This window comes from Grammomys surdaster, unplaced genomic scaffold, assembly GCF_004785775.1.
Source record: "Grammomys surdaster isolate TR1022 unplaced genomic scaffold, NIH_TR_1.0 126278, whole genome shotgun sequence".
Lineage (NCBI taxonomy): Eukaryota > Metazoa > Chordata > Mammalia > Rodentia > Muridae > Grammomys > Grammomys surdaster.
Genome location: NW_021621078.1, coordinates 4388041 through 4398473, shown reverse-complemented (window position 1 = coordinate 4398473; position 10433 = coordinate 4388041). Strand labels below are relative to the sequence as shown.

The 10433-nt window shown below is 47.4% G+C and overlaps 1 protein-coding gene across 1 annotated transcript; it reads left to right on the top strand.

Annotated features, from left to right (window-relative positions):
• Positions 1–68: 68 nt before the first annotated feature.
• On the top strand, positions 69–10324 carry Poldip2 (DNA polymerase delta interacting protein 2). Its single transcript, XM_028759412.1, has 11 exons — positions 69–302; positions 1719–1800; positions 2924–3021; positions 4693–4789; positions 4951–5026; positions 5199–5306; positions 5451–5587; positions 6312–6338; positions 6543–6668; positions 8708–8787; positions 9376–10324. Exons 1-11 carry the CDS (start codon positions 142–144, stop codon positions 9488–9490), a joined length of 1107 nt encoding a protein of 368 aa, XP_028615245.1. The 5' UTR covers positions 69–141; the 3' UTR covers positions 9491–10324.
• Positions 10325–10433: the final 109 nt, after the last annotated feature.

The window sequence follows — 10433 nt, the reverse complement described above, 5'->3', positions numbered from 1 at the left end:
AGGAGCCCACGCGGCCGCGGGGGGCGGGCTTGAGGGCGAGGGGAGGGGCTTAGGCGCGGGGCAGTGTGGGGCGGGGGCGGGACGGCGCCCCGCCGCGGGTCGGGCCCTGTGTCAGCAGCCGAGCGGGCGCTCGGGCGGGACATGGCTGGCTGTGTGGCCCGACGGGCCCTAGCAGTGGGCAGCCGCTGGTGGTCTCGGTCGCTGGCCACGACCCGAGGGTCGAGACCACTGTGTGCGGTCGGTGGAGCAGGGGCCCTTCCGCCGGTGGCCACAGCGACGGCACGAAGGCATCTGTCGTCCCGGTGAGGGACGGAGAGGGGGCCAGGGAGCCGGGCCCAGAATCTAGGGAGCGTTTCCTACCTAGCCACTAAGGAAGCCAGGAGGCCTGACTCTCTCTGGGCAACCGGAGTGCCACCTGAGAATGGGTCCCGAGCAGGGAGTCGACATGCGCTGCTTGGGACATGTGCCAAGAGCAGAGAAGGGAGCACTGCCCAGGGCCCTGGCAGTGCAGGGCAGCTCCGGGGGAGAACAAGTAACGCTTCTTAAGCGAATCCTGCCTCCCTGCCTGGGGTCCCCAGCACCTATGGTGGGCTATCATTTACTAAAACTGTAGGGATCCCCAGGCCCTTTTGGGTCAATGGCTCTCAGAAGGATGCTATTATGTGGGAAACAAGTTGATTTAAGTGTCTACTTTTGTGGGTCCTGTTTCCATGTGACCTTGGGGAGACTGATTTTGCCTATGTGACTTGGGAAATAGGGTTCGAGGCTTGGGTGTAAACAAAGTTTTGTAGGAATGAGACAGGATTGAATAGTTGGATATGAAGTTAACATTTCCAAAATAAAAATCACAGTGTTTTGACTGATCCATAGCAAAATTAATCCTATTTAAAAGGATAATCGATGGAAATGACCTGATAGTGGTTAAGGGAGGTATTTGCTATTTAAGACAAGTAAATGTGAAAAGACACTGGGTGAAGACACTGCAATCCTAAGTATGGGGTACCTTTGGGAATCTAGAAATGCTAGGTCCTGAGGTCAGGGTAAAGACTGTTAGAGTTTACAGCACAGATGAATGTGTAGAATCAGGAGAATCATGCTTTGTAGCCAGGCTGGCCCAGAACTTGTAATTTTCCGGTCTCAGCCTTAAGAGCCTGGGATTATGGTGTGTGGAACCATATTTGGTTCAGAACAGTTTTTCCAAGTAGCAAATGCCAAGTTTAGTGAGTATACTGCCAAGCAGCAGTAGGTAAGAATGGAGACAGAAGAATTGCTTGCCTTAGAACAAATGCTTTTTGAGCACCTCTTACACACTAGGCATTTCTCTCAGGGATCAAAGTCTTTCATGGACTCAAGGCATGCACACCCGTAACTGAAATGCAAAGTTGGAAGGACAGTTAAGCCGTGGGAGACCAGGAGGGTGGGTGAAGGTGTGCATTGAAACAGGATATTCAAGCATGGCCTTGGAAATGCTAAGTAAAGATAGGAGGAAGTAACTTTGGAGTACTTGCACAAAACACTGGAATAGTTGGAGAGCCTTCACCAAGTTGATTCCTATGGCTGGATCTTAAAGGAGGAAAAGCAGCATTCTGGTCCTCAGCTGACATTGCCCTGGCCCTGCAGAGTGCTAGGGGGTATTTGTTTATTTGTTTGGTTTCTCCTGAGGTAGGACCGCTATCTTCTCAGGATTTCACTTGCTCGTTCTTTCCCTTCCCTATCAGAAACCGTGCAGAGGGCAAAGTGCTGGAGACAGTTGGTGTGTTTGAGGTGCCAAAGCAGAATGGAAAATACGAGACTGGGCAGGTAGGTATTGTGCTGGGTCTGCTCTCGTCTTCATGGTCTATTCTGATTCTGAATGGAGCTAGGTTTGGTCATAGTACTGAATCTCAGTGGTATTTGTATCTTTTCATTCTCCTTCCCCTTACCCACCAGTCTTAGAGACAGATGCTTTCTGCTGAGCTATACCCCCAAGTTTCAGTCCATTTTCATTTTGATGGTAGACCGAGATCATACATTTTGGGCTTGTTTTGAGGCAGGGTCTTCTGTGTAGCTCAGTTTAGTCTTTAACTCATTCTATAGCCCACAGTGACCTTGAACTTGCACTTTTATTCCCTTATGGAATACTGGGGTTACAGGTGTATGGACCCATGTTCAGCTCAGAATCACAAATTAAGAAAACATTTTTTTTTACATTGATTTATTTAGAATGCATGTGTACACATGTGTGTGCCAGCACATGTGCCCGTGTGTGCATGTTCCCAGGCATGGAGATCAAAGGACAACTTGTGATAGTGTGTGTGCTTTTGTGTGAGTGCATGTGCACTAGAATCACAAACTTTTTAAAGATGAGATTTCTGGAGATAGGTGAATAATAGCATCGACTCCCAGCACTCCAGAAGCAGGAGCAGAAGGATCACTTCAATTTTGAGGTCTAGTGTAGTGGTAGTCTTAAAACACAGTAAAAGGCAGGAGAAATGGCTTGACTGGTAAAGGTACTTGCCCAGTAAGCCTAGGAGTAACAGTGAAGGACAGAATTGATTCCATAGTCATATATCCCTGGGGAATCCAATGCCTCGGACTCCCTTGGGTCCCTGCACTCACATGCATGGTACCACATATAGATCTACACACATAACTAAAAGTAGAACAAATCCTTAAAATAGACAAATATAATCAGTGGCTCTACACTGAACTAAGAGGAGGGCAGGTCAAGGAAAGTTCCCTGGAGGCCAAAGGTGACCTGAAGGGTGAGTGGGGTCAGCCCGGTGACGAGGCATTCGAATACTTCAGTCTGGGTTAAGTATAGTGTCTGAGGGCGAAGCTGGGAAGACTGGTGCAGTTGCCTCTCCCAGGCCACTTGATGGTTGGGGTCTACCTGGATGGACCTGCTAGACAGAGGCTCACTGAGGTCTCACTGTCCTCCTAGCTATTCCTCCACAGTGTTTTTGGCTACCGAGGGGTCGTCCTGTTTCCCTGGCAGGCCAGACTGTATGACCGGGATGTGGCTTCTGCAGCTCCAGAAAAGTAAGTTTTCCTGTCTTGTCTCATGGTGTCCTCAGGTGACCTGACTTGTGGCCAACTTGCGTTAAAACAGCATCCCTTTGGCTTTAGAAATAACCCCAAGCCAGGCGTGGTACTATACACTTTTAATCCCAGCATTTGGGAGGCAGAAGCAGGAGGATCTCTGTGAGTTCAAGGCCAACTTGGTCTACAGAGTGATTTCCAGGACTGCAAAAAAGCCAGGGCTTTGTAGAGAGACTTTGTTTCAAAAAACAAAACAAACAAACAAAAAACCCAACCAACTAAAATAAAAGAAATAACCCCAGAGTATTTATTTCTCTGGCACTCTTCTCCGTGGAGATAAAAGTCTTAATTCTAAGTCTATAGGGTCTCTCTGGGCCTCCCCAGAACCTGTCTGTCCTTCCTTTTATAGACTCCTACTGCTCTTCCTTTTTAGAATATGAACCCCAGAGGATGTTTTAGGGAATGGTTTTCTTGATTTATTTTCTTTCCTTCTTTTTTTTTTTTTTTACTTCCTTTTATTTTAAAAAAGATTTATTTGTTTTATTTTGTGTGTATGGATGTTTTGCCTGGATGTGCACAGTGCTCAGGGAGGCCAGAAGAAGGTGCTGGATCCTCAGAGACTGGAGATGGTTGTGCGCCACCATATGAGTGTTGGGAACCAAGCCTGGGTCCTCCGTTAGAGCAGCAGTGCCCTTGAAACACAGCCATTTTCTATCCCTTCTCATTTATGATTGGACTTACTTTTTGATTTATTTAAATATTATTTATTTATTACGTACCCTGGTTGTCCTAAACACATAGAGATCTGTGTGCCTCTGCCTCTGTCAACCCAGTGCTGGGGAGGGCATGAGTTCCCACACCAGGCTATTCTTGGTTCCTCCCTTTCTAACGATTTTATTTTTATATAATGTATATGAGTGTTCGGACTACCTGCAGGTCTGTGTACCACATTCATGTGGTGCTCTTGGAGGCCAGAAGAGGGTGTAGATTCTTCAGAACTTGAGTTAAAGAGAGTGTGAACTTCTTGTGGGTGCTAGAAACTAAACTTGGGTCTTCTGGAAGAGCAGCAGGTGCTCTGAACCACTAAGCCCTCTTACCAGCCCTGCTTCTTGGTTTCTCGATGTCTGGTTGGAAATCTCTTAGTCTCATCACCACTGGAGTACATTAAAAGAAGGAACTTCTATAGATAATCACAGCCAACCCTGGGGCGACAATAGTAAAAGGTCCTTGTGGCCTGGGGCTCAGGTAACAAGTGGGCTCTTTTTTTTTTTTTTTGGTTTTTCGAGGCAGGGTTTCTCTGTATAGCTCTGGCTGTCCTGGAACTCACTCTGTAGACCAGACTGGCCTCGAACTCAGAAATCCACCTGCCTTTGCCTCTGCCTCCCAAGTGCTGGGATTAAAGGCGTGTGCCACCACCGCCCAGCTATAAGTGGACTCTTTTGGCTCTCTTCGAGGAGGTGCCCAGAGTGGTAACTGCATGGGGGCCCTGGAGGCTCTGTTATTTGCCCTGACTGGGGAGAGGCTGGCTGGAGGTGTGTTGAACAGAAGGCAGTGTATGCCAAAGCCCTTCAGATCATGAACCAGCCCATTTAGGAGAAGAGATGGCAATTAGCTGAGCCAGGCACAGCCTGTACTTCTCTGAGGTGATCTGGGCTGCTTCTCATCCCACAGAGCAGAGAACCCTGCTGGCCATGGCTCTAAGGAGGTGAAAGGCAAAACTCACACTTACTATCAAGTGCTGATTGATGCCCGTGACTGCCCACATATAGTAAGTAAGCAGAGTGCCTGGGCCTGGGGCCCTCTCCATGGGAAAGGTTTTCACTCATTTAGGGACAACATGGGGTCAGAGAGAGCTCAGGTCAGCTCTGGGCCTTTGGGCCTCAGGACTGGGTGGTAGCCAAGGATCCTTTGACTTACCTTTTGCTTTAGTCTCAGAGATCTCAGACAGAAGCTGTGACCTTCTTGGCTAACCATGATGACAGCCGAGCCCTCTATGCTATCCCAGGTGAGGAGTTAGCATCCAAATGGTACCTGAGGAGCAGGGGTCTGGTGTCCAAGGGATAAGAATCTGTGTCTTGTTATTGCTGGGAGGGATCATGGTACTGAGAACTGTGGTGCCAGGGTCGCCTACCTTTCCTCTGCTCTTGAGTCTGACCAGCTCTGCCTCTCTGTGCCAGGCTTGGACTATGTCAGCCATGAAGACATCCTCCCCTACACCTCCACGGATCAGGTTCCCATCCAGCATGAGCTCTTTGAACGATTTCTTCTCTATGACCAGACAAAAGGTAGTCAGTCTCTCAGGAAAGGGGAAGACCCTTTCTTCAAGCCGAGTATCAACAATAATTGGGAAGGAGTTTCTGGGAGGGACCACTGGAGAGTGGGTAGTATGCCCAGGATTCTGGTCTGGACTAACCTGTTGTCTCTTTTAGCACCTCCTTTTGTGGCTCGAGAAACGCTACGGGCCTGGCAAGAGAAAAATCACCCATGGCTAGAGCTCTCTGATGTGCACCGGGAAACTACTGAGAACATCCGTGTCACAGTCATCCCTTTTTACATGGGCATGAGGGTGTGTGCTAGCCTGGGCTTCTTCCTGCAGGACTAGCCCCAGATTCAGTGTGGTGTCCCCAATGTGACTAAAGGGTTGGGGGTGGGAATGTATCTAAACCTAAACCTTCCCCACGGTTCTGCTTTCAAGTGCTCATGTGTAGAGTTGAGGTAGCCTCTTGATAATGGCCAGCACCATGACTTAGAAACCCATAGACCAGGAAGTAGTTCTTCGTGCCACTCCATCTCCCCTCTGGTAGAGGGAATCTTTCCTGTGAGAAATATATACATATTTGCCTAAATCAGTGTGGATTATTGTCAGACTTTGTATTTCGTAGCCAAGTATTTACTGATCTGTGTCTTGCCTCACTCTAAGCTAGGCCTGCAGATTCAAGTATAAATGGAAGACTTCCTGCCTATTAGCACTCAGACCTGGGGTGTCAGCATCCATCAGAGCATGATAATAAGGGCTGTGGGGAGGACAGGGCTGCCAGGGACAATGGTGACGACAGAACCCTGTAGTGGATTTCTGCTAGCATCCAGCTCTGTTGATTTTGACAGGATTGTAGAGGGGGAAGAACAGGAAGGAAACAGGGAGATTCTTGGCCATAGTTCTATCAGATTCATCATTGGCTCCAGACATTCAGAGTTTGATCAGCCTCTGCCGCTTTCCAGGAATACTTCACTTGAGATATATTGATTGGAACAGACTTAAGTCTCATCCTCAAACCTTTTCCCCCCTCCAGGAAGCCCAGAATTCCCACGTCTATTGGGTGAGTGTCTCCCTTGGCTAGAGCTCAGGAAGGGTCTGGGGGTGGTGTGGAGGGAGGCACAGCACTAGCCTCTTGGGCAGGGTGGATGCAGCCATCCACACAGTTAAGATGTAGATATCAGCCTTTCTTGGTTTTTACTCTGGAATTCTGGATGGGCTGGCCCAAGGACCATTCTTCCTCAAACACAAACTCTTTCCCTCACAGTGGCGCTACTGCATACGCTTGGAGAACTTGGACAGTGATGTAGTACAGCTCCGGGAGCGGCACTGGCGGATATTCAGTCTCTCAGGGACTTTGGAAACAGTTCGAGGACGAGGGGTGGTGGGCAGGGTGAGTGAACATCATTGGGCCACTATGGCCTAGTTTCAGGTCCTGTTAGCAGGCCTGGGAACTTCGGGTATGTTTTCTTCCTCTCTGCTATGAACAGTGTGTTCCTGTGTGTGTGCATGTGCACGCATGTATATGTGTGTGTGTGTGTGTATGTGTTCCTGTGTGTGGTTTGAAATCTTACAACAGCCGTGTAGGGCAGATTGTCTGTAACCCATTTCACAGATGAAGGGTGAGGCTTAGAAATTAATTAATAAGGGGCTGGGGGTGTAGCTCAGTTGGTAGAGTGCCTACCTTGCAGCATGAATTTGACCCCAGCACTGCATTAACTGAGCATGGTTTTTGTGCCTGTTATCTTAGCACTTTGGAAGGTTAGGGTCATCCTTGACTGCCTTGAATCTCTGTCTTTGAAACACATTCCTCTGGAAACCTGGTCTTCTGCAAAAGCAGCAAGTACTCTGAACTGCTGAGCTCTCTTTGCAGCCCCAAAGCTCAAGTACTTACTGTTGAGTAGCATGTCTCATTAAAATGTCTCCTCTGCCCCACTCTTAACACTTGGGGTCAAACTGAGGGCTTTATGCATGTTAGGCAAACACTTTAGCTACATCATACCCAAGTGGAATGTCTTTTAAAGGCTTGAACTTAAAGGAAATAAGAGTCAGAAGGATCAGAAATGTAAGGCCATATTTGGGCTACAAAAAAAAAAAAATGAAATCAGCCTTGGTTACGTGAGACCCTGTTGTTTAAAAAAAAAAAAAGGCAAAAATATGGACTGGTAAAATGGCTCTATGGGTAAAGATGCTGCTTGTTGCCAAGCCTGCTGACCCGAGTTTGGTCCCTGGAACTCCCTGAAGTTATCTTCTGACTTCCATACATCAGACAAGTTGCATGTATGTGCATGAATGAATACACACACAGAATTAAACACCTCAGTAACAAAAGCACTCTAATTCTGGAGCATGCACCAACTGTGTCATATCTCCTTGCATTTATACATCTACTGGTTCTTGATTTGATTTTCCTTTTTTTTTTTTTTTTTAAAGATTTATTTATTTTATGTATGTGAGTACATTGTAGCCATCTTCAGACACACCAGAAGAGGGCACCAGACCTCATTACAGATGGTTGTGAGCCACCATGTGGTTGCTGGGAATTGAGCTCAGGACCTCTGGAAGAGCAGTCAGTGCTCTTAGCCTCTGAGCCATCTCTCCAGCCCCTCTTGATTTGATTTTATGTTCCTTGGCTATACTACCCTGTCTCTAGAGAGATAAGGTCACAAGTATATTAGTGTCATCCAGCATATTTGTTAGAAGACACTTGGAAAAGTAGGGACAAGTAAACATGGCTTGGGCTGGGTGTGTGGCACACACCCATAATCCAGTTCACTGGGAATTGAGGCATGATTATTGTTGTGAGTCTGAGGCCAGGTTGAACTACGTGTTTTTTGGAAGGGGAAAAAAACAAAAAAAAACAAATCCCAAACAGGGCTTGCCTTCAAATTCCAGCTATATATTCTATAATTTTGGACTTTTTTTTTTCATTTTGTTTGTTTTTTTGAGACAGAGTTTCTCTGTGTAGACCAGGCTGGCCTGTAGATCCTACTGCCTCTGCCTTCGTAGTACTGGGGTCAAAGATGTATGTTTTGATACCCAGCTTGGGCAAATTATGTGACCCAATGTTTCTTACTGCTAAATTAGGGATCACAAATAGTACTTCATGGTCACCAAGAGAATAAGATCAGCAGGCAGAGGGCCTGCTGTTGTGTCTGCACTTGTTTGTGTGAGTGAATGTTGGTTAAGATGTTTTCAAAGAAAGTCTGCTTAGCACTCATCCCTTGGTGCCCTGTTTCCTTTTCCTAGAGACAGAATAAAATGGTCATTGGCCATGATGTGGGAGGAAGTCCTGAAAGATGGTCACTGTAGACGTGTCTGCCATCATGGTTGCTTGGGTGAAAGGAGGCATCTGGTCAACACAAGGTGGCCCCAGGGTGCAGAGAATATTTCTGGGGCTTGGCCTGATCCATTTTGCCTGAATTCTTTTAGGAACCAGTGTTATCCAAGGAGCAGCCTGCATTCCAGTATAGCAGCCATGTCTCTCTGCAAGCTTCCAGTGGGCACATGTGGTGAGTGTATGCTGGACTATATGTCGCTCAACTCCACAGAAACTGCCAGTTAGTAAAGTGAGCTGGAGCTAGGTGTGGTAGTTGTATACCTACAGTCCTAGCATTTGGGAGACAGAGGTAGGTTTATGAGTTCTAGGCCAACCTGAACTACATAGTAAGACTCTATTTTGGCTCATGCCAACAATAACAAAAAACCTTAACAAGCTGAACTTCTGGTCAGTTCAGCAAAGGTCCTGGGATGTGCACAGATGGGTGCTATTCATTGCTGTGTGGTACTGTCTGTTTCTATGACAATTTTTGGCCTAAGGACTTGGGTCCTAAGACTTGAGACTCAATTGCTAGTATAATTGGGTTCCCCCTTAATCTTGAGTACAGTGGGCCACTTAGATATGTACTATATAAGTGGCAGAATCTGATTAGCTGTTTGTTTTTTTTTGTGTGGTCAGAGGTTCTTGGATCTCTGCTTAGATTATAATCCCAGCCTTCCTCATCCAGCTCTGGCTCCATCAGAGGACATGGGGCCACATAGTTCAAGAGGCCTTTCAGTTCAGACCTTACTCCCTCTAAACCAGCTTCTCCAATCCTTAGGGGCACATTTCGTTTTGAGAGACCTGATGGTTCCCACTTTGATGTCCGGATCCCACCCTTCTCTTTGGAAAGCAATAAAGATGAGAAGACACCACCCTCAGGCCTACACTGGTAGGCCAGCTGAGGCCGAGGCCGGCCCCAAGAACAACAGCTCTACCCATAATTGCTGCAGAACTCTAAACGTCTCCCTATTGTGGAATTCTTTTTTTGGAGGGAGATTATAACTTTTCTTGGAAGACCCACATAAGACTCCTCCAAGGTTGGCCCCTGCCCAGGCTCTGCCTACACCATGTTCCAGCAAAGCTGTCAGGGAACTGTGTTCAGATGTCACATGTTTTCTGGAATGTGAGGTGTGGTCAATAAACCAGTGCTCCTTGGCCACCATGGCCATTTTTGTCTCCAGGGTCTCAGGCCCCCTGCTGGCCCTATAGGGACTCTTAATTGCTTTCCATGCAAAATTTCTTCTAGAGAGCTGCTGGCTCTGCTAGCGTGTGTCTTCCTCAGAGGCTGGACATCTCCTGGGGGCACTGGTTAACAGTGGACAGCACTGGACTAAGTTCTCAGTCTCTTTACCCTCCGCCCAGTGTAGAGGAGGCCAGCATTTAGAGTTGGACTGACCTGACTATAAACAGGGACTACCCACCAGCACTCCTGGCTTTACTAGACCTGGAGAAGAGTGAGGTAAAACCAGTCAGGTTTCCTGGAGCTGTGGGCTTCTGAGCATTGAGCAAAGTCTGTCATGCATCCAGACCACAAGTGCAGGAATTCAGCCAAGAAGTAGCTTAAGTTATGGTCAGTGACCAAGCCAAGCCGCTTTTGGAGCTTCTTTCAGGTCAACAGGAGTCAGAGAATTGGGCTGCATTTTGCCCCAGTTCTTAGGATTCCTTCACTACTATAGTTGCTGTTAGAGGTCCTTTCATTCTTGCATTATTAAATCTCAGTTCCAGTCCTTGTATTGTTCTCAATCTTCCACCAGGGGGAGTGTGGGTCTGTAGGACTACAGAGGAATGAGTTTCTTGACCTACCTAGAACACAAGGTCATGGAGGGAACAGAAATT

Coding starts and splice junctions, on each gene's coding strand:
- Poldip2 (XM_028759412.1), top strand. CDS start 142: ATGGCTGGCTGTGTGGCCCGACGGGCCCTAGCAGTGGGCAGCCGCTGG. Junction 5,307..5,450: donor TCTCTATGACCAGACAAAAG/GTAGTCAGTCTC, acceptor TGTCTCTTTTAG/CACCTCCTTTTGTGGCTCGA. Junction 6,339..6,542: donor AGAATTCCCACGTCTATTGG/GTGAGTGTCTCC, acceptor TTTCCCTCACAG/TGGCGCTACTGCATACGCTT.